General features: G+C 46.1%; 1 protein-coding gene across 2 annotated transcripts in view; it reads right to left on the bottom strand.

Annotated features, from left to right (window-relative positions):
* KLHL3 (kelch like family member 3) overlaps positions 1-23,844 on the bottom strand; it is a 113,141-nt gene that overhangs the window by 44,349 nt on the left and 44,948 nt on the right. For both annotated transcript variants that reach the window (XM_080804505.1, XM_080804506.1), the window contains exons 5-6: positions 19,040-19,202; positions 5,989-6,098 (exon numbers count right to left, since the gene is read on the bottom strand). In XM_080804505.1, the coding sequence (XP_080660631.1) occupies positions 5,989-6,098; positions 19,040-19,202 (273 nt within the window). The remainder of the gene's footprint in view (positions 1-5,988; positions 6,099-19,039; positions 19,203-23,844) is intronic.

Raw genomic sequence — 23,844 nt, 5'->3', positions numbered from 1 at the left:
ACGGAAGGTATACACACATCAGCATTCCATTTACATAAAGTTCAAAAAACAGCAAAACTGATCCATGAGAAGTCAGAATGGTAATTATGCTTCTTGGGGTGGTTGGCAGTGACAGAAAGGGACTTCCGGGGTTCTGTTACCGGATCTGTGATCTAGTTCAGTGGGTATTTCACTTTGTTCATGTCCCTGCGCACTGACCTCAATACAAATGTCACTTTGTGGGGGGGGAAAAATGCTGTGTGAAATGCAGGTGGGGAATGGTGGGCCGTCAAGGTTGATTTTTGGTCCTAGTGCTGTGGTGTTCTGCTCATAGGTGCCTATACTAAATCCTACTTTCCAAAGGCGAATGGTAAGAGGAGTAATGCTGTGCCCAGGGACCAGGCCAGATGGTTGTTTGCAAGCTGAGAAGCTGGCAACTCTAACTACTGACCTCACAGGAAGATGGGGCTTCCAACAGCTCAAGCGAGGCAGCAGGGTGCACCGTTCAATCACCGGGTAATACCTGGGCGGCAAGCACTCAAGTCTAGCCTAGTGGTCAAGGAGCTCCAGGCGGCATTCTCCACCCACCACGGGCTGGAGAGCCTAGCGCGGTCAGACAGGAGAGCGCGCAACACCAACGATCCTGGGAGACAAGGGCCCGATCCAATTCAGAAGACACCAGAATCTGGCTTCTGATTACAGGTGTAGGAGACAACAGTACATTAAATAGGTGATCTCACAAAGAGAAACTAAGTGTAGTTCTCGATATAATACATACCTGACTCTGATTTTTTAAAGGACCTAAACTAGTCTTTCTGACCTGTATCTAAACTGTGGGCCATTTCCCCGTTAGCACTCACTCTGAAAACTTCAAGAGTGTCTCATAAGAAGGCAGAGAATTCCTGAAAAGTAGAGACATATATACCGGCTAAGAAAGCAAAGATTCAGAACCTGCAATTCGGTGGCAAACCTGCACTAAAATTGGAGAGTCATCACTTTTCTCCTTAGAATGGGTCTGCCCTGGAGGACTGCTTACCCTGCCTGCACCTGGGTCCCAGAAGCTGTCCACGGTGAGGGACATACTCTGGGTCTCAAAGGCAAATACAATAAACAGACTACCTGCCCACAGGTTGAGCTGTGAGCCCAGACACCTCCCTGTGGAAGGAACAAGTGACTGTGAAGGGCATATTCCGTTGTGCTTTTGCTCTGCACTGGGGGAGGGGAGGGGTAGGTAGGGCAGCAGCAGGGAGGGGTCCCACCCAAAGAAATCATGATTTTGTAACTCCTACCAGGTCCTTTTGTCTTCCCTCAAATAACAGCAATTTTAAAACCAAAACTACATGAAGGAAAAACAGGAGAAAAAATGGCAGGGATCCATGCCTCCTCTGACCTCTAGTTCCCACATTTGTCCTTATTCTCTGGAAAAATGTGAAAATTATTCCCATAACCTCAGCTGGCTCAGGGCGGTGTCCGGCCCCAGCCTGCCCCTCACTACCTCAGGGCATTTCTGCTTAGCAGCTCCACAGAGGTGGCCAGGGTCTCTATATCAGGCACTACTGTGACTCAAAGATGGCTGAGGCACCCTCGAAGCCCTCAAGGAGCTTGAGGCTACTGGAGGACAGAGGCATGGGTACGGCAAGTGATGCTGGAGGAAGAACAGTATCTGAGCCCTGGGAGAAGCCCAGACAGGGCCAAGGGAGCTGGGAATGTTGGGGAACAAGAGCTACTCCCACTGTCCATGCTAGGCACCAAGCCCCGGGTCGCACAACCACCTAGACTAACATGGGCTCTGGGAAGAGCTTCCCCTTGAGAAATGCCCCCAGTCAACAGTGAGCAGGAAGAGGAGGAGGAGGAGGAGGAGGAGGATAGTGGTAGTAATAATAGCAGCAGTAATCATGAAGCAGAAAGTAGTGAACATTCTCTTTGGGCTAAGAACTTTACCCATGTTATCTGATTTCATCTTCAGAACAATTCTGTAAGATGGGTACTCTACTATCATTGCCCCCCCTTTTACAGATGAGAAGACTGAGATATAGAGAAGTTCTCTTACTCATTCATTCAACAAATGGTGTTTGTTTTGTGTCTACCATGACCCTGATACCAGTAACACCCTGGCAGTGACCATGAGATGGAGAAAATCCTTGACTGTATAAGGTGCACCCATTCTGGTGGGAGACAAACAACTTGCTCAAAGTCATTCCCCCTGTTAGAACAGTGGAGGCAGGATTGGAACTCAGCCACTTCAACCACAGAACCTCTACTTTTTCAAACTCCCGACCAGCAAACTGCCTGGGGCCTAGCCACAGCCACTTAGAATCCTCATTACTAAAATGCCACATTTCCTCTATTCGAAGATGCATAGTTTTTTCACATTTTAATATCTGAAATCTGGCTGCAGAAAGAAATCTGTGGGCTGCAGGCAAAGAAGTAAATCATAATACAGCTGATTGACTGTTCAAATATGGATTTAGCTCAATACAGGTTATTTGATTACCAGTGCAGTTGTTTTCTGCCAACTGTTTTTGAAGCATTTTTTTTTTACTTTGTTTTTTGTCTTGTTTTGTTTTTAGGGTAGTCTCCACTCCCAGCAGGGAGCCTGAGGTGGGATTTGAATGGGGTCTGAGATCGAGACCCAAGCGGAGATCAGGAGTTGGACATTTAACCGACTGAGCCATGCGGGCATGCCCCAGCAAATGCTAACATCAAATGCAGTTGAATTTTAGCTTAAATTAAGATCCCTTACATTTCTTCAAACTCCATTAAGTTCACTACAATGCAATAGTGAAAGAAAAGGCTATTGTATATGCAAGAGATTACCTATTATGAAATGTAACTAAAGGAAGTAGAAATCATGAAATCTCCTGGAACACCTCAAAGAATTTTCAAAGCCTCAAGAGCTAGCATTCAAACAACAAACATCCAATTGTCAAAAGCTTCCAGCTATTTAACTTCTAGCAATATGTAATCAATTAAGGGGATATAAAACTAGAAATAGAAAACATGGGCCAAACTCCACTGTTCTTTGATAAGCCTCCAAATTATACTGTCAACCTTAGAGGTGCCTGGCTGACTCCATCGGTAGAGCACGTGTCTCTTGATCTCGGGGTTGTGAGTTCAAGTGTGGGTACAGAGATCACTGAAAAATAAAACTTTTAAAATAAAAAAAGAACTATACTGCCAACCTTAAAGGTACCAAAGGGATCAAGATCATCAGTAATCTACTTTATGAAAAGCACCACATAACTCTGAAGTTACAAATAACTTCTGAGAACCAAATATACAACTTCATTGACGTGGAAAATACCTCTACTCTTGGGGCGCCTGGGTGGCTCAGTTGGTTAAGCGTCTGCCTTCAGCTCAGGTCAGGATCCCGGGATCCTGGGATCGAGCTCCGCATCGGGCTCTCTGCTCAGTGGGGTGCCTGCCTCTCCCTCTGCCTTCCCCCCCTACACCCCGCTTGTACTCTCTCTCTCAAATAAATAAATAAAATCTTAAACAAACATACCTCTACTCCAAACTCTAATTACACAGAACAAGCAACTCCTATGTAAGCAATATGGACGAAAGAGAGCACTACAGACTATGTTCGAAGCACGTAGATTCAATGCCATGCTTCTTGGTTTCTGGAAAGATGGAGTTAACTCCACGGCTTCTTTTACCACTATTCAGTGGCAACACTGATACAACTGTCAATGGTGCCTCAAAACAGAGGACTATGGTAATTACAATGATAGCTGCCTTTTATTAGCACCTGCTGAATACCATATCTGATTTTTTAAAACCAGTATCTGTGATCCTCCTAACTCCATAAGGGAGGTACTCTTAGTCGTCCCACTTCACATTTAAGAGAATCGAGGTTCAAAGAGACCACTGACTTCTGAAAATCAAGGAGTCAGTGAGCATCAAGTGGAGCATGGAAACAGGTCTTCCTGAGTCCAAAGCCCAAATAGTTTCCAGGCCACTAAAATGCCTGTCCCTCTTAACAACCTGTCTCTTCCACCACCCCAACACAGCAAGCCCAGATAAGCCCTCACCTGAGGAAAGCTTGCTGTGATCTCACAGCAGGATGGGCCTACAGGACTTAAAGGTAGCAAGGGTCCCCCCCTCAACCCAAATACCTCCAAGGTGATCCAAATCCTGTTGCTTATATGGCTGTTGACATTTTCTCAGACTACACCTGAAGGACACACTCAAGCAGGCCCCAAACTGGCCAAGTGCACCGACTACCACATGGTCGATCAACTAACTAGTTCATTCCTTCAAGCTGTGCCCATTTAGTAGCACGATCCAGAGAAGACATTAAACAGGCTTGGCAAGAAGTGAGGGAGTCTTTGCTGCTGGGGCTGGGGCAGGAAGATGCCGTGGCCTGGCTAGAGGCATCCTTTATCCTGCAGGCAATATCTCACATCAGTTAATGGAAGTAAAAGCCTCACTGAGCCTAAGGGACAGTCCAGCTGGGTGTGCCAGCCACCTTCTGGAAATCTCTCTGAAGTCTTGGGGCAGCCCAGGATTCCAATCCACAAATGTTTTTCTTCTGGATCAAAATTTTGCAGGACAACAGATGGGGGCTCGTGACGCCACCCTATTCTCTGGACATGTGACTTTGGACACTCATTGGTAATGCAAGATCTCTTTTAAGAGCTTTTCCTTAAATTATTTCCTCAGAAAAGGACCTCAAGCTTGGACATAATGAGTGGACTAAGACAATCCACGACACATGTATTGAGCATCTCTGAGGATGCGGGGAAGAGTAAGATGTGGTTGCTACCATCAGGGAACTCATGGTCGAGTGGAGGAGGTAAGATGGGCTCAGAACTGACTGCAGTAAAAAGCAGAACAAGGTGAGTATTATCCTGGAACACAGAGGAGAAAGGAATAAATTCCAGATGCACGGTCAATCATAAACTCAGCTACCATCCAATGAGCCCCTACCAAGTACGACCTACCAGGTACGACACCAGGCATTTGACACACCTTATGCTATTACCCCCATAACCACCCCAGGAAGTATGTCCTATTACCCTTCTCACTTTATACATGAGAAGCAGATGAAGAAGCAGACTATCTCACCCAAGGTCACCAATTAATTTGTAAAGACTAGAGATAAGATTTGGACCCTACTGGCCAACACCAAAGTGTATGTTACTTTCAATATAGAAGACTACATCTCCTAGAGTAAAGAAGTTCTTCCTGGTAGAAGTGGAACAGGAACTGGTTTGGAATTCAACCAGGTGGCAGTGCAAGGGGAGAATGATCCAAGCAGAGGGTCAGTGAGAAGGAAGACCTAGAGGTAGGACAGATGAGCCCTCAAAGCAGTGGGCAGAAATCAAGCCTGTTGCACCAAGGAAGTGGTGTGTGGTCAGTGAGTTAGGCCACTAGGTGTCAATATACCCAGGTTCTAGTTTTGCCTCAGTCACTCACACTGGGACCTTCAATAGATCCTATCCTTTCTCTGGGCCTCAGTTTCCTCAACAGTAAAAGTTCCAATCCCCCATTATACTAGATGTTTCCCAAAGGTCAGCTCTGGCTGAAATGCCCAATGATGCTCCCAAGAGGCCATGTGGGGCCATGGCTAAGACCAGGGGACAAGAAGACTGCAACTCTACAGTGACCAGCTGAGTGACCACAGACAAGCTAATTAACTCTTCCAAGTTAGTTTTCATCTCATCTGCAATGTGGGGACAAGGCCAATGCCTGCTTCACAGGGCTGTGGTGAAGGCTGAGGGAACTGAAGAGAACAAGGCTCTTAGCAGAGCGCTTGGTAAACTATAAATGTCCGGTTAATGGAGGCAGCTTTGTCACCATAAAAATCACCAGCGTTATTCCCTCCTCAAAGTGTCCAAACAGTAAATGTAGTGATCACGAGCCAGAAGGTCCTTTCCTAATTATTTAAAGGGCCAAGAAATAAGTTCCTTTTTTTTCCTGCTGAGAAAGAGAAAAGGTTTCACTGTCCCTCCCATGACCGCCTCATGCGTGAGGATCCTGGTTCACTGAGGTATCGTGCCATACCTTCTCTTCTGAAGAAACGGTCAGCTTGTCACTGGATATCAAGCTGCACACCTGGTCCAGACTTAGGCTAAGAAATTCTTCCCCCAGCATCACCTCTGGAAAGTGCTGCTCTGTTTAAAAAAAAAAAAAAAAAAAAAAAAGCAGAAGTTACAATATGCTCCTGCCCTTCCACAGCCCTGGCAATCTGTGAAGTTCACAGTCGAGTCCTGGGCACTCTGGGGGTGGGCATGAGGGAAAGGGACAGACAGAGAGGCAGAGAGAAAGACAGCACATCCTGGCTGAAGGGAAACTAGCCTCTTAATTTGGCAGCAAAGGCATCCCTCTGTGTGATACTCCAGCCTGAACATCGACACAGATGAAAATGGGGCAGAGAGATGTGAGGTTCTATTTTTTTTCCATGCTCCATGTGATTATTAATGGCATTGCAGAAAAGCCTCACTGGGACCTGCCTACTTAATTGAGCTCATTTCCCCTCAAGGTGCAAGCTGGCAGATTTGCAGATGAAGCCCCCTGCAGCTCAGCTAAACAAAAGTGGGTCAGAACTGCTATGTGGCTGGAAGTCTCTGGGAGTTCTGGTACGCAGTCAACATTTCAAGGCTGGCAGAAGGCATCATCCTTTTGTGCCCAAAGTCAAGCCTATCATGGTCTCTGATTCACAAGAAGGCCCAACTAAGCCTCTGTCCAGACTGGCCAGACACAGCTGGCCCCACCACTGCAAGCAACAGTCCATGACAGGCAGCCTAGTGGGAACCATTAAAATAGAGGGGAATTTGGGGACACCTAAACCGAGACAAAACACACAGGCCGGATGTCCATGCAAGGGAAATGCCAAGTGCAATTCCTACCCCGACATTAGCCCAGGCCACCATTCTGCTCCCACAGAGACAGTGAAACGTCAGTGAAGGAGTGTACTCTTCAGAAAGAAGGCCACTAGATTCAAGTTCTGGCTTTGCCATTTGCAAGATGTGTCGCTAAGCCAATGGCCTCTCCTTCCTAGGCCCCACTATCTCTCTGTATAATGAGGATACAAGGGCTTATTTGCTTCACTCCAATGCTGTGATGGGAAAGGAAGGATGAAAGTAGTTTCACAAGCTAGGCCGAGGTAAAGTGGCCCAAGAGCCGACAATTCCTGGTGCAGCAGGTTCTGGAGATCATAGGGCCCTTTGTCATGTGCCCCAGAAAGGGCTCCTTTCTTAGCACTCTCGTGGTTCTGCCCCACCACCCCCAGGAGCATCCATGCTCCTTGCCCTCCAGGCTCCAGGGCCTCCCTCTTCTTTCTTTGGCGGACCCTCTCTGGCCTTGTAATTCTAGCAGTGACACCTCCCAGTTTCCAGCAAGGGCTACACCGACACGGTCTGGCCAGGCCCTCGGGGACACTGAAGGGTCTCTCCGTGCCCAGGAAGCTGCATGGAAAGGGAAATCAGCAAGCTCAGCTCTGCTCTCACATTCATCGGCTTCTCAAAAGCCATACAAAGAAGACTTAAATCATTTCTTATAAAACTGATTCTAAACTTTATGTTGAAATAATTTCAAAAGAATTCCCATATACCCTTCATCCAGAGCCTCCAAATGTCAGTATTTTACTCTCAGAGATCTGGTTATAAACAACTTTCTCCATCTTTCAATAGAAAGGGCTCCCCACCTGCTCCCCAGTGGCCCACTGGTATCACTGAGCCCACAATTAAGCCCTGCCCATCACAAAGCTCAGGAATGTTTGAACATAACAAAAAACAAATTTAAAAGGCAGATCCTTTACAATGGGAAGCAAAGGTCATAAAGTAAAAAGCTGGTCTTATTTCTCCATATGTGAACAGGAAAATGCCTTTGGTTAAAGCTTGGATTTTCGGTTAGACATTCAAAAGACTTCTCTAACTAAGGGAATATTTAAGAATATTTACTATTTCTAAAGCATCCATTCCTAAAAAAAATTTTAAATAAAAGCAAGTGAACAATCTCCTTTGGGTGATGGGAATGCATTCTTGGCTTGGAGGCCTGAGAAAGCAACAGGATTCTCCCTCCATGCCCTTTCTGCTCCAAAAAAGTCTCTGGACCAGAGACTTCCATCTGTTGGCAACACAAAGAAATAGCGGAGGGAAAATCTGGTGTGGAGTCACCACTCCAAGACAAAATGCAGGACACCAATACTCTGTGGACCTGCCAAAGCTGAGCTCAGCAGGAGAGTCAGGCAAACCAGCTCCAACATCCCTGGGGCTCAGAGCCACATGGAGCCTTCCTGCCTTTTTTTTTGGCTGACCAATAACCTGACATTTGGAGGAGGAAAAAGAATGAAGAGAACAGGAGGAGGTAAGAAGTTAAAATCCGGGGTGTGAAAAGTCCTTCCACAAAGCTCATAAAGCCAAACGTAGATGGGTGTGGATTTTGCAAAGGAAGAAAAAGTGTAGTGGTATGTATTCTAGGTGGCCTGGTGAACAAACCAGAAATTCTCAAAGATCAGTCAAGGCAAGAAACAGTCAGCACCCACACTTCCCCATCTCTCAACCTCTGGGGCACTAAAGAATTTCCATCTAGGTCCCTTCTTTCTAAAGCAGGCTGCTGCTCTGCCCATCTGGGACCTCCCACTGAAATCCCTCCAGAAATCCTCCCAGGAAGCACAGGCTGGTAGGGAGAGGCAGCCACTTCCCAGCCAGGACTAGCACTCTGGGACGGAGGAGATTTGCAGGGCATGAGCAGGGAAACACAGAGAAAGAGAACAAAAAGGGAAACTCCTTCTTCCCTTCCCCTGCTGTCTGAACAGCTCAACCCCCCAGAGCCCCCTTTCTATTAGCAACACTCAACAAGATAGAAAAGCAGGAACAGGATGCTCTGGCCAACTTGATTTCCTGGGAGACACAAGTTCCCCAGAAGACTTTATATTCAAGTCAGCCCTCTCCCCAGCCGCTTCCCAGAAAGGAACACCTCTGCTCCCAGAAGACACCTCCCTGAGAATCCGCTAGCTTTAACACTTGTTTGTTTGTGGATTCTCTGTTTGTTTTGCTGCACTAGAGGAGAATGGAGTCAATACCCTTGGCTAAGCGTGAGAATGCCTGGGTTTGTGTCCTAACTCCACCTCTTAATAGTCCCTTCTTTCCAGCCTTTGGCTTCATCGTCCATAAAGTAGGACTGTAATAACTGACCTAGGTCTCAAGCTTGTTTTGAAGCTCAGAGATATATACTGAGTCCATTATGTATACTGATGAGTCCATTTTGAGATCTTTAAGAAACTTTAGAAAGGAAGGATGAGTGTTATATCAGCCCAGGCTCCTGCTTCACAAAGTCCAGTTCTATGGGCAGCACTGCTCTCCAACAGAGAAGCGTTTCCACTCCATCAGGGACATTCCTTGGGACTGCAGGTCCTGTGGGTAAGGCTGTGGACCCCAAAGGTCTTAGAGACCCACTTTAATTCCATCAAGTTCAACAAACTGTCTAGGGATATGATATTTAATTTCCTAAGACCACAGTTTTCTCATCTGTTAAATGGGGCTAATAAGAGTTCCTGTTTCATAAAGGTGTGTGGGCATTAAATAAGCAAATAGAAGTAACTCACATCTACTGAGATGACTGCAAATGTTGGATAACCATTAATGTAAAATGTGCCAGATGCAGTGTTTCTTCAAAAATGAAGAAAGCAGAACTGATGCCTACAAGTAGCCTACTGGCTTGTAAGAGGCATAAGACAAGGCGCCAACAACTCCAACACCAAGTCCATAGGGCCACGACTGGGAGAGGCACTCCAGGTATAAACGACAGCATGAAAGCAGGAAAATGCAGAGCATGTCTAGAAAACAACAACAGCCCAGTCTAGCTACAGACTAGGCTGTATCTTCATTCCTCTAACACATGTTTACTGAAAAACTGTGCCAGGCTCCAGGAGATACAATGGAGAGGTAGGCAAGCTAGATTTTGGCAGACTGGTGGGATGTACGGGGAGCAGAGTATCTTCCAACCATGAAGGAGCCCCTTGAAGGGGAGCTCTCCAATAATAAACTCTAACTCTTCTAGTCTTTCAGCTTCTTTTTTCTTAAAGAGGAATGGGAGCAGGGGCGGGGGGAAAAGTCACTTAAGACTTCCTGTTAAGAGTCCTAATTAACCAACCTTTACCGTAAGTATCAAACACTAAGTTCCAAGTTTTGTATGCCCGTTCCTGTCCATTTGGATGAGAAATTATGGGGGCTGAGGGGACCACCAGATAACCTGACGTCCTTTCTGCACCAGGCAATACACACACACCTTCCCAAAGCTGCAAGAATGAGAACAGGCCTGCTCTGGGGGCACAGCTGGATCTTTTCAAGGATGCAGGCCTGGAGAACGTGGAGGGCATTTCCTAACAGTAGCTAACATTGTGCTAGGCACTTATTTCTCCCCAAAGTCCTACCGAAGTATCAATAGCCCCACTGTACAAATCAAGAAATGGAAGCTCAGAAAGATATTTAGCCATGTGCTTAGGATCACAGAGCAGTTAAGTGGTATAGCCAAATTTTGAAACCAAGACTGTATGATGACAACAAACATTCTTAGTCCCCAAGATGACAGTAATTTGTCCTAAGCAGGCCACTGTAGTAAAATCCAATGTAGGTGCCAGAGCACCCTAAGAATCCCTCTTAGGGTTATGACTGCAGAGAGACAAAAAAAAAAAAAAAAAAGCATGAGTCTAAAAACCTTTCTTTACAAACAAAACAAAACGTGAGGAGAGTAGTGTTCTAAACCCTTTGGCATCAGTCCAAGGTTCAAATCTTAGACCTAACCCCCGGATTGAGATGTTTCCCTAATCCCCCTGCCCACCAGACTACAGGAAGTGCTATTCATGTGTTTTCAAAGCACCCAAAACAAAAAATAAAAATTATCATGGCCCCAATCAGGCTGTGTTATCATGTGAGGTCTTTCTTTCCTAAGGCGGGGGGGGGGGGAGGAGGGTTTGAACATGTCTTGCTCAAAGCTGAACTCTCAGTGTCCACACATCTGCATGTCCTAAGCCTCCCTGCCCATTCTCCAGGATTGCCTAGGGCTTGGGCAACCTCCCAAGTTAATCCCCAACCCATTTGTCCCTGATGGGATAAAATAAACTAGCCTTTAATCAAGTTCATCTAAACTACAAGCCCAGAACAAATGGAACTAAACCCATCTACGACTTCTCTGACCCACACAGATGAAATAAACCCCATTATTCCAGAGCCAACAGCCCCAGGGAATAGGAATGAGTAGTTCTGACTTGAACTACTAGTCACTGCCCTCCCTTCAACCACCAAGGAAAGACAGGCTGACTCAGGTAGACACACAAACAGAATCAAAACATTTTAGTAGGATAAAGTGATAAAATGGAACCGCTTTAAATCTCTCTGTCCCCTACTGCCCTATTTTTGGAGGGCAGAAGTAAGCTTTCCTGAATCAGGATTTGGCTTTCAAGGCCCATCATTTCCCTGTTCCAGGAAAAAGTCTCATAGAAAGTAACAGAGCTCTTACCTTGACCATTTCCCACAAGGGTCATGACCACCAGCCCTCAGACCCCAAATATTACTAGCTCTCCATTCCCTGGGGATGGTGGGATATGAACTCTCTTTCCCAGGTGACTGAATTCTCCCTTTCTAACACACATGCATGTGGGTGCACACCTATGTGCACGCGCACACACACACACACACACTAAGCAGCTACATCAAAACTGCAGAGTTCACAGCGTTATTGCTTTGACAGCAGGGTTCTCTGTTACCCAGGGAATAGCAGGATAAGGGAAGCTTCCTAAAAGAAACTTGCTCTCCAAAAACTAGCTATATCTTGCTCTCCTTCAATGGCCATCTTTGAGTCAGAAGCAGAAAATCAGGGGGAGGCAAGAAGGAGGCAAGCGCCGCACACAGAGAAGCTGTCCTGTCCTGTGCTCTGAGCTCTGGTATCACAGGCTCCCTGTGAAAGCTTGCACTTCCACTCACGAACGACATGATCTTGGGCAAGTTACTCAAGCTTCCTGGTGTTTCCGTTTATTCATCTATAAATTGGAGAAATAATAACCACATCTCACAGTCACATGGCCAAAATGAAGTAATGCCTACGGGATGTGCAGCACCAGGCCTGGCACCTAGCAAGTGTTCAGAAAAGGGTAAAAAACTCCTACAATCATCATTACCCGTCATCGTCATCATTTCATGATGCCAAGCCGGAGGAAGCAATTTCACAAGACAACCCTCACTGAGTCAGAGGCTCATGTTTTTTAAATGATTTGTCAACGTTTTTTGTTGCCCTTAATTTAATCACTTCATTCCACGATCTCAAGTGACTCAGTCAAAAAAAGGCTATTTCTCTCCATGTGCACATGAAATCCGATGGCTTTTCCATCCCATGGCTGAAAGGTTTCAGCTCAGCTTTGGCAGACTGATGTAAACAACATGGCCAAAGAATTTTAATTGCCATTTCATTAATAGGGTCCCATTAACATCTCTCCCAACCAACTCTGCTGATGGCCCAGTACAGGGCTGCCCAATTATCAAGCAACAGAGTCCCCATAAACCTGGGCCCTGCCGATGCAGTTAAAGATTAAGCAATCTTGGAAACAATAATGAGGTATAAGAAACGGGCTGCATAAAAGGCCAGGGTCCTTCTCCCAGCTGCTCGCAACCCATCAGCCGGTGGCGAGGGTCTAAGCAGTCAGCTTCTAAACATGGGACAACCTTCCCCCACCCCAGAATAAAATACCACAGCAAAAAAATCTGGAGGCATAGCCTTGAGAGGGAAGGACCCAGAGGAAGCAAAGGGGACTGCCACAGCAGGAAGAGACGGGCCGTTCCAAACAGGAAAGCAAACAGGCAGCGGGGTGGAGAGGCGGTGCTCCAGTCCTTCCAGAGCTCCACTGTGTCTACCTCTTAGCACCTTCACCAGAGGGCTGATGACTTAACAGAAGGCAAGAGGTCACCTTAAGAATAGTTTCATTAAAAAAAAAAAAAGTTTCATTTTTTGGAGAACAATTTGGCAAAATCATTTTTTTTTTTAAATGCACACTCTCTTTGAGCTGCTTTATGCTGCTAAGCTAGTACTCTACAGGTACAATTGTACTACTACTTACACACCGGCAAGTGTTCTCCAAAATAGCACGTATAACAATTCTCACTCAAGCATTTTCTATAAAGGAAAAAACTGGTAACATTAACGTCCATCAGTTGAGGACTGGTTAAGTAAACTATATAGTTCATCCATATGATGCAGAAGAGAAAAAAGAATGAGATTTAGCCATGCACAAGGGCCTGGAAAGAACTCCAAGATTTTGTATTAAGTCAAGAAAAAGTACAATGAATACAGAATGCTTCTTTTTAGGTATGTTACAAAACTATATATATATATATATATATATATATATATCGATATATATATATATCGATATATATACATATTCCATAGGGCTACCCCAGCCCCTTCAGAGAGAAGGCCTAGGAGAAGATTAGTTTGCATTTTATAACTCTGTGTACTGTTTGAATTTTTTTTATTATGAGTAGACACTGAATTTTATTGAATAAATTTGTTTCAATAAAAACGGTATATAGCAATGTATCTGCTAACATGGAAGGGTGTTTCAATTATTTTGCAAGTTTTTTTTAAGATTTATTTATTAATTAAGAGAGAGAGAGTGCACATGAGCCGGGGGTGCAGGAGGGGGAAAGGGAGAGAATCTCAAGCAGACCTCCCACTGAGCACTGAGCCCAACACAGAGCTCCTCCATCCCACAACCCTGAGATCATGGCCTAAGCCAAAATCAAGAACTGGACACTTAACTGACTGAGCCACCCAGGCACCCCATGTGATGATTTTTGCTTAAACTGGAAAACATACACAGGCCATGATAAGGATGGGCATGGCTCTGTATCAAGGTGCTGACTGTGGTTCTGAGTAGGACTGTGGTGCTTTTCTTGCTCTTTCTGCCTGTCTGCTTTTTTTATAACCATCAAGGGTGATTTTTACTATGAAGATAGCAGTAACAAAAGCAATAACAAGAGCAAAAGAAAGTTTGTGTTAGAGAAGAAAAACATAATAGAATTCGTAGGTAGAGCTCTGGGTCATGGACAAGTGCAGGCAGAGGCCAGCTAACCAGAGGCCAGAGAGGGTCTGGAAATGGTCCTCTCCCCATAAGTAGCAGCAGTGGTGGTGTCCCAGGGAGCCTCATTTTACTTCAGATCATGAGACCCGCAGGGAGGCTCTGGAACACAGCTGCTGGGGACATCTACATCTGCAGGGGGCCTTCCTCACCATCCTCCCATGCCCCAAGCCACCCTAGAAACACAGCATGATGCATATACTACCCCATCACAGAGAGGAAAAAAGGCCTAGGTCGTTCAGCTCCAAGTGTTGGCTGGTCTAATCCCTGGTTCTGAAGTGGAAGGTCTCCTTGTAGTTTCTTGGTTTAAAACACCTCCTAACGTGAGGCATGGGGCAGGGAAGCCTGTGACCACAAGGGCTGACACTGTCTGCCCCTTGTATGTGACCCCTGTCAGTGCCCACATCCTCACACTTACAATGGGACTGAGACAAGACATCAGCTCTGTCTCAAGAGGCAGTGATGGCAAGGAATGCCAGGTTCCACCTAAAGTCAGGAGGTACAAGACCAAAAACAAACAAACAAACAAACAAAGCCAACTCATATCCATGGGTAGGTATGAGGGATTAAGTGTGGGTAATCATTTTACATATCCTTCTCTAAACACTTCACAATCTCACCTTCACCCTGTTTCTCCTAAAATCTTTCTGTCAAGATCTTACCAACCTCCGCATTACCATGACTTCTCTGCTGTCACGGCTGAGGGCTACAGAGAAAGCTCCACACAGGAGATGGTCATGGGCTCCACAGAAGGCCTGCACCACAGGGAGGAGACTCTCAGTCTGCAATCACACTAGCCGTGCCAGGGACAGTGGGAGGACTCACATGTGCCATCAGAGGGCAGTCTGCCAATAGGGAAGGGAAGACATGTACATCTCACTTCCCCACCCAAAGATGACTAAACACTCCAAGTCTAGCAGAGAAGCTGGTCATCTGTCTACATGGTCTGGCTGCTGGGATTTGGTGACTACATAGTACTGTCTTCCAGGCTCACACTTCCAGTGAAAAATGTCAACTCTAGGCACCAACACTCATTGGTTACTAATCCACAGGGCCTCTTTATGTCCAAATGTTAGCCTCAATGTCAATGAATATAGTAGTTATCAACATTGGCTCTGGAGTCACAATTATCTGGGTTTGAACCCTGTCTCTGTCTCTACCAGCTGTGTGACCCCAACTCTGTGCCTTAGTTTCCGTAGCTGCTGCATGCATTAAATGAAATGATGTGTATACAATGTTTAGCCAGGGGTGACCCATAGTGACGGCTCAGTAAATGCCAACTAAAAATAATTTACCAGCATATCTGCATATATACCCACGTGCAAACACACCCACAACACTGACAGGACCGAATCCCTGTGACAGCACCAGGACCAGGGAGTACACAGCCCACAGTGTGTTCCAACTGCTTCTTCCCCACTCTCCCACTGGTGTCTGTCACCATCAGACAGTGAAGGCCAAAGGGAGAAAAGACAGATTGTAAAAGTGTGGGAAAGCCAGGCCAGAAGGAGGAGGGAGCCTTGTCAAAGTTGGGGTTTCAGGACACAGCCCAAACCTCGGAAAATTGCATCAGCCAACTACAAAACACAAAACCCTACATGCGTGCACAGGCTAAACAGAAGGAGAAGGCTGGGGGCGGGACAGGGAAGAGAGAAAGAGAATTCCTGGCATGTAAGTACTCTCCCTTTGCCCCCGCACCAGCAGATGTTCGCAAGCTGACCTGGGCCTTGGCCAAGCTCTTGGCTCCTGCTGAAGCAAAGCCTGAGCATGTCCCTCAAAAAAGTGACCTCTTCAAATGCTGAGCTAGGGAGCCCAAACCCCTTTGAGGAAAAAGTAGAAAAAAAGTGAGAGACAGGAACATGAAAGAAGGCAGAGAAGGGACAGTGGAGAATCAAGAGAGTCAAGGTTCAGAGTCTGAAGAGTCATCAGAACTCAGAATTGGGCCAACTGGGGAATGTCCTTCACAAAAATCATCATCTTAACAACTGGCCCCATTTGGATCCAAAACAGAATTCAGGGCAAAATGAGAGTCTATGCAGGCTCCTGGGGTTTGGGGGTTGATAAAGGAACACAAGGATTCTAAGAAATACAGCATATGCTCAGTGCCTTGTGGACTAAGGGGCCAACACAGCACCGGGAGCTGGCAGGTGGACGCCCGGCAGGCCTTCGGCTCATATCCAGACGTGGGCTTGACAGGAGACACAAAACAGAAGATTGACGGTATTTGTATGGCCAGGGAGAAGAATGAGATGCTTTACTGGAAGGGAAGGATGGGGTCAAGCCTGAACTTACTGTTTAAAATTACCTGAACCACTCATGGTCCTTCTTTGTCCTCAAGTCGAAATAAATATCAGTGAAGATTTCTGGGGTACCTGGGTGGCTCAGTTGGTTAAGCATCGGACTCTTGGTTTTGGCTCAGGTCCGATCTCAGGGATGTGGGATCAAGACCTGCATTGGGGGGCACCTGGGTGGCTGAATGGGTTAAGCCACTGCCTTCAGCTCAGGTCAGGGTCTCAGGGTTCTGGGATTGAGCCTCATATTGGGCTCTTTGCTCGGCGGGGAGCCTGCTTCTCTCTCTCTGCCTGCCTCTCTGCCTATTTGTGATCTTTCTCTGCAAATAAATAAAATCTTTAAAAATTTTAAAAAATAAAAAATAAAAAAAAAGACCTGCATTGGGCTCTGCACTCCATGTGGAGTCTACCAGAGATTCTCTCCCTCCCCACCCCAACTCATGCTGTAAAATAAATAAAATCTTTTTGAAAAATGAAGATTTCTTTCCAGCTAAACATGGTGGACTGAGCATTCATGTCCATCTCTACACTCCCTCCCAAAACCCCATTAAAACAAGAAGATGACATCAGGGAAATCCAAATCAAAACCACAATCAGATACCACCTTACACCAGTCAGAACGGCTAAAATTAACAACACAGGGAACAACAAGTGTTGGCAAGGATGTGGAGAATGGGGAACCCTCTTACACTGTTGGTGGGAATGCAAGATGGTGCAGCCACTCTGGAAAACAGTATGGAGGGAGAGGGTGGTTGGGTTATGGACATTGGGGAAGGTATATGCTATGGTGAGTGCTGTGAAGTGTGTAAACCTGGTGATTCACAGACCTGTACCCCTGGGGCTAATAATACATTATATGTTAATTTAAAAAAAAAAGAAAGAAAGAAAAGAAAACAGTATGGAGGTTCCTCAGTAAGTTAAAAATAGAGCTTCCCTATGACCCAGCAATTTCACTAATGGGTATTTACCCTAAAAATACAGATGTAGTGCAAAGAAGGGAAACATGCACCCCAATGTTCATAGAAGCACAAACAGCCACAACAGTCAAACTATGGAAGGAGCCGAGATGTCCTTTAACAGATGAGTGGATAAAGAAGATGCATTCATTTATACAACAGAATATTACTCAGCCATCGCAAAGGATGAATACCCAACTTTTGTATCAACATGGATGGGACTGTAGGAGACTACACTGAGTGAAATAAGTCAAGCATAGAAAGACAATTACCATATGGTTTCACTCATATGTGGAACATAAGGAATAGTGCAGAGGACCATAAGGGATGGGAGGGGAAATTGAATGGGAAGAAATCAGTGAGGGAGCCAAACCGTGAGAGACTCTTGACTCCAGGAAACAAACTGAGGGTTGCGGAGAAGGAGATGGGTGGGGGATGGGGCAGCTGAGTGACAGGCACTAAGAAGGGCACACGATGTGATGAGCACTGGGTGTTATACACAACTAATGAATCATTGAACACTACACCAAAAACTAATGATGTATTTTATGTTGGCTAATTGAATTTAAACTTAAAAAAACAAGAGGATGACAAGCTTTAGCAGAGAAACAAACTGGAGTCAGCACATTATCTGATGAACAGTTACTGTTCAATTCTTACAAACATCTGCCTTTTAAAAATTAGTGGTAGGAATGTTCACTATAAAAAAGAAAAGGGCAATTTCTTTTTCATGAGAGCAGACATTTCAATTGTTTAGTTTTCCAAGATTTGTCCAGCACCTAAAAGTGGTCTAGCAGTAGGCATCCAAGCCACTGTTGAATAAATGTACTCCCCAAATAAGGAGCACAATGCGATCTCATAGCCTATGCCTAGTACCAACTCTGCTACCCTTAATTTCCTATGAACCAGCACTCTTTAGATGTTCTCTAATGTCTGTGAGATTACAAATTGAATAAAATTCCGGACTGAATAAAATTCAAGCCTAAAAAAGGGCACCAATTAACTGCCTTTCTGATTAAAAAAACTAATTATAATCTATAACTCAGGTCAGCTGTAGAAATGGTACTACGAGAATAAAGTGGGGAAAAGCATGTATCCATGAGGGAAAGTCTGTGAAGGTTCAATCTTGTACTTCTGTGAAAAGTCAACAGATCTGTTTCTAATGAATACGTCCGAAATAGTGATACAAACATTTTATTTAGATAAAAAGAGGGAAAGAGTAGACGAAGGAGCTTTTTATGGAATCAGAACCTGCACTTTAATTCCTTCAGAACTGGAGGAGGGTGAGTACACCTCCAGAAGAAGACCTGCTGTGGAAAGGCAGAGCCGGAGCCTCTGGCTTCCCTTTAGAAGACGTGCAGTAGTATTTGACTTCTAAAATCATACCCATAGAACATTTGGATCAAAAAAGAAATTTTCTTAAACAACAACAACAAAGATTTATTTCAAGACCTAGCTCAAATGACTCCTCCCTCCCCAAAGTCTTCTCAGATGTCTTTCCTCTTCTCCCATGAAAATGACTGTCTGTACCATCTGGCAGTTAATCCCATTCCACTTGGCAAGCAGCGCGACGCTTCTCTCTTCTATCTTTCCACATGTCTTGACTCCCTGACTCAGTTACAACTGCTTCCCAGGAGAGTGCACTTCTCACCACAACTGAGGAGTCCACTGCAGACCAGGTGCTTAAATCCACAAATTGGTGGGGGGGAGAGGGGCACCCGGCTCGCCATTACCTGCGTAAGCATTGGCCTGCTGCAGAAGGTCAGTGCAGGTGTGCACATCTGCAAACGCGCGGATGCCCAAGCAGTTGGTGGGATGCAGCTGAGACTGCAGGAAGTCACAGCAGTTCTGCCGAACGTCCATGAGCTGCAGCAAGCTGGCTGCTGGGAGCAGCACCTGCAGGAGAAGGTGACATGCTGAGACACCAGAACCCCTCTAGCAGTCCCTCATCTCCCCAAAGCACTGTTCTGATCACAGCAGCCCCTGGCTCAAGGTCCTTGCATGGCCCTCCCCTGCCTGTCCAATGAAGTCCAAACCTCCTCCGGGGCAGCCGACCTTTATTTCCCACAACTCTCCACTTCACAGCCCTAAGCACCAGCAGAGTCTCTGTATCCCTACATTCCACAGCAGTGCCTCCCCATCATTCATGTATATATGAAATCTCTGGGGATCTTATTAAAATTCTGATTCAAGACATCTAGGGTGTGGCCTGGGAGCCTGCATTTCTAACGAACAGCCAGGCGCTGCTTGCAGCTGCTGGCCCAAGAACCAAACTTTGAGTAACAAGCCCCTATGGACGGATTGCTTGTGCCCTCCTCCCCCAGGTGTGTATGTTGAAACCTGAACCCCAACATGACTGTATCTGGAGATAGGACCTATGGAGAGGTGATAAAGGTTAAAGGAGGTCCTCAAGATGGGGTCCTCACAAGAAGAGAAAGAGACACCAGAGCTCTCTCTTCTACAGTATAAGGACACAGGGAGACGGCAACCTTCTGAAAGCCAGGAGGAGTCTCACCAGCAACTGAATCAACTAGAACTTTGATCTCAGACTTCAAATGTTCAAAACGAGGAGAAAAAAAATTTCTGTTGTTTAAGCCACCCATTCTGTTATGGCAGCCCAAGCCGACCAAGATAGATTGGCTCTCCTACTTGGCTACACACTGAATCACCTGGAGCATTTTTAAACTATGAGGGGCGCCAGGGTGGCTCAGTCGGTTCAGCATCTGCTTTCACCTCAGGGCATGATCCCAGGGTCCTGGGATCGAGTCCTGCATCGGGCTCCCTGCTCTGCAGGGAATCTGCTTCTCCATCTGCACCCCTACCCCACTCGTTCTCTCAAGATCTCTCTCTCACTTTCCCAAATAAATAAATAAAATCTTTGAAATAAGATATTGATGCCTGAGTCTCAGCCCAAGATTCATACTTCAGAGGTATGAGGTGCGGCCTGGCAGTGAGACGTTTCTAAAACTCCCCAGGTGTTTTTAACGTACATCCAAGTTTGAGAAGCACTTCCCTACAGACTTTAGCGTACCATTTTCCCTCGGGTGCTTAGTAAATTGTTCACTACTGCCTCCACCACTTAATTACTAAGCATTTGTATGCCAGGTACTGATCTAGGCTCTGGGGTTTAGTAGTAAGTGTGGTAAGCCAGACACCGGTTCTTATGGAGCTTACAATCTACTGGATAAAAAGAGTGACCCTCAAATCCTTTGAGACTCACACAATCACACTGTATACTCCCATTCAACAGATACATGGTAAAGAACATCTCTGGGTACATTCTCACAGAAAGCAGAGAGAAGTTTCCTTTAAAAGGTCATAGAACACATGGGTATTTACACTGTATCTTAGAAAACAGAAATAGTTCCTGAGCAGGTGTTTTTCCTAAAAGCCAGGGAAGACTGGCTTGAGCAGGTCAGAGGGGTGCTCAGACCGCCAACTGCAATCTAGTTTCCTGAGGACTTTCCCACAGCTGCCAAAGCCTGCCCCTTGGATCAAAAATCCAGAAGAAATGGCACAGTCTACTAGACCCCCAGCTCTGCTTGCCATCACCCTTGTCCTAGGGAAAGGGCAGACAGTCTGAGAGTGATTTTCCAAAAAGAAAAAAAAAAAAAAATCACCGAGCATTATAGTTTCATTTGAGGCCGCTTATCTCAGGAGCCCCAGCATCCATTTCACCCCCAAAATAACACCCGCATCCCAGGCCTTTGCTCCCAGCCGCTCCCCTGGCTCTCAGAGAGAGTGTCTGAGCCAACTAGACTTCAGCTGTTCTCATCCACAAGGACTTGCCCAGGAAGACATGGGCTAATGATGCATTTGTTTTCTTAATCCAGGGCACTATTCTTTTTTTTTTTTTTAAGCAATTTAAATCCTAGACCCTGACTTTCTCCCAAAACATATTTGAATTCCTCCATGCAAAAAAGTTAAAAACCCTGGCCCACTGCTGATTCTTGGGCTTTGTCCTTCAACTATGGTAAGCAGCCAAGTTTTCTTGGGACCTAGGAGACAGGGCTTTCGGTGCTAAAACATAGGCAGCTGGTCACCTTTCCTCATCCCTGCCCACCTACAGAAACCACCAAGAGCCTCCACCACCCATGGTCCTACTCCCAAGCTCAGTACCTACTCTCCACTAGGCAAGGTTTTCCTTCCTATGAGCTTAACTTCCTCCCTCACATAGCTGAGTTCCAGGAAGTTAAAGAAAGCAAGCTCCTCTCCTTTCTCTTCTACTCTCTTAAGTCCCCAACAGTAAATTAACATCATATCCTTAGTATTTTTTGAGCCACTGGTTCATTCTGGAGGAGAAAGATAAAAGCACCACTCTTGGGAGTTTTAGGCCGTAAGGTAGCTCCACATCTGACCACCTGAGCTCCATCCCCACTAAGCAGCCATAAACTGGGAACCTCAATTAACCTGGGAGCTTGCTCAACCTAGCCAAACAGATTCTAAGACCAGATTAGTCTCGGCCTGCTAGTTAAGTAGACAACCATTAACCATCCTTGCTGAATACATAGCAGGAATGGAAAGCTATGCTTCAAATCCCCAAATGACCTCTATGATACCCCCTGGACCAGCACTAGCTACAAACTCTACAGTTGGGGCCACAGGTTGACCAATCATCCTGGTCTGCTGAAACTTTGCCAGTTTCAGCACTGAAGTCCTCTGTCCCAGGAGACCCCACAGTCCTAGGCAAACTGGGGCAGCTGATCACACTCGGGGCCAGGAACTTCTAACCAGTTACCCTAGGAACCCAAGGTGGAGAGGAATAATCAAATACTGTCCAGCACAACCATACTCAGTGGTGGGACAAGCCCCAAAAGGGTCAGGCTGAGAAGAAGCAGGAAGGGGACAGCAGCCCTTTGAGCCCCAAAGGGAAGGATTTCCACAAGTCCAATCCGCCCCCACATTGCATTCCCAGGCAAGCCACCATGATAGCCTGCCTGGGACACATGCCTCTCCCCACTGCCCCCAAAGGCAGTGGCAGGGTTTGGTGCTTAAATTCTCAAGCTCATGACAATCGTCCAAAGAAATTAAATAATAAATACTTCCTGAACATATTCCTCAGGTTATCCTTTCAGTTTTTAAAACCTCCCTGGATACAGCTACCCACATGGCTTTCCCCTACTGTTCACAAAACACACTAAGTGGGCAAAAATTATAAGGTTTTCCACCTTTCCACAACATCCTCCCCCCCACCATCCTGTTTAGGTCCACTCCTGCCCAAAAGCATTCCCAAGATGACTTCCTCAAGTGAACGGGGGCTTGTGGTTTCTCTAATTGCTCCTTCCCTCTCTTTGATCTTACACTGTGATTAGCTATGACTCAAAGGGCCTTTTCTTCCCACTACTTGCTTCATACAGGAAGGCATGAAGAAAAGTAAAGTAAGTCAGAAAGCTGAGGGCAAGGTTTGGAGGCTGGAAGATTTATCACTGCTCCAACTCTGCGTCTCAGGGATAAACTGGGGCCCCATCCGCTGGGGTTCTGGGGGCTGCACACGATGCCAACAGACACAAATCCCCAGAGACTGTGAAAGAAAAGATAGCAAAACATCCATAAGGTGGCTGTCCTCGCTTCCCTCTCCCACATCAACAAGGGCTTTCAGAGGATTTCCTCTTCTCTTATCTCGAGTGCACCTCCACTCCCTCGAGGGGCAGCAACAACGGGCGGTGAGCAAGAGGCCAAGCTCAGGTCCTCAGCTTGGTGGGCTCACGGGGGTAGTACAGCTTGGTCCCTGGAAGGAGGGGCCAACATCGGATGAGCTGCTGGCTGGAACCACCATGGAGACACAAGAAGACTCGAGGTCCAAAAGCCTTCGGGTTGCCTCTTGCCACCCCAGCATTTTAGTTCTGGGAAAACAGGCTCTAGAATGACCCTCAGCAGGAGCTGACTGGTTTCCCTCTAGCTTGCAAATGGCCTCCCCTCCATTTTCCACCAGCAGGCCGTTTTGTTTTTTTCTCTCCCTCGGATAACATGAAAACACAGCAAAGGATATCCCGTCACTGAATTTGTTTCCTCTAACAAAAACAAAAGGAAATGCCCTGCCTCAGACTCCTGGAATTTCAGGGAGGCAGGGCCAGGCCTAAAAGGAGGGAGACCACCTAGCAGAGGGCCAGGTGACAGGCCAAAGGTCTCAGCCACACAGTGGGTCCATTTCTGCCAACCTAAGGCATAAGGCCTGGCACAAAAACATTGTTAAATAAAAATATTTTTTTTTAATGTTAAAAAAAAAGGAGAAAGAAAGTGGGGAGGGAAAAGAGGAAGAGGCTAAGAGAGAGGAGGAGGGAAGAAAGGAGGGAGGGGGAGAGCAGTACGCAGATGAGCAGGAAAGTTAGGAAACTAGCACTACTGGGGTAAAAAGTGTCCCTTAGAATCTTGACTTCTCCACTTACCAGCCATGTGACTAAAGGCAAATTAACCTCTCTGTGCTCTGCCTCCTGGACAGTAAAATAAAAACCCTAATGGTACTGCCTTTAAGCCTTGTTCCAAGAATCAAACGAAGTAATACATTGAAAGCAGGCAACAGAGTACCTGGTGCACGGGG

This window comes from Martes martes (genome assembly GCF_963455335.1).
Source record: "Martes martes genome assembly, chromosome: 5".
In the NCBI taxonomy this organism is placed as follows: Eukaryota; Metazoa; Chordata; class Mammalia; order Carnivora; family Mustelidae; genus Martes; species Martes martes.
This window is presented reverse-complemented; position numbering and strand designations above follow the sequence as displayed.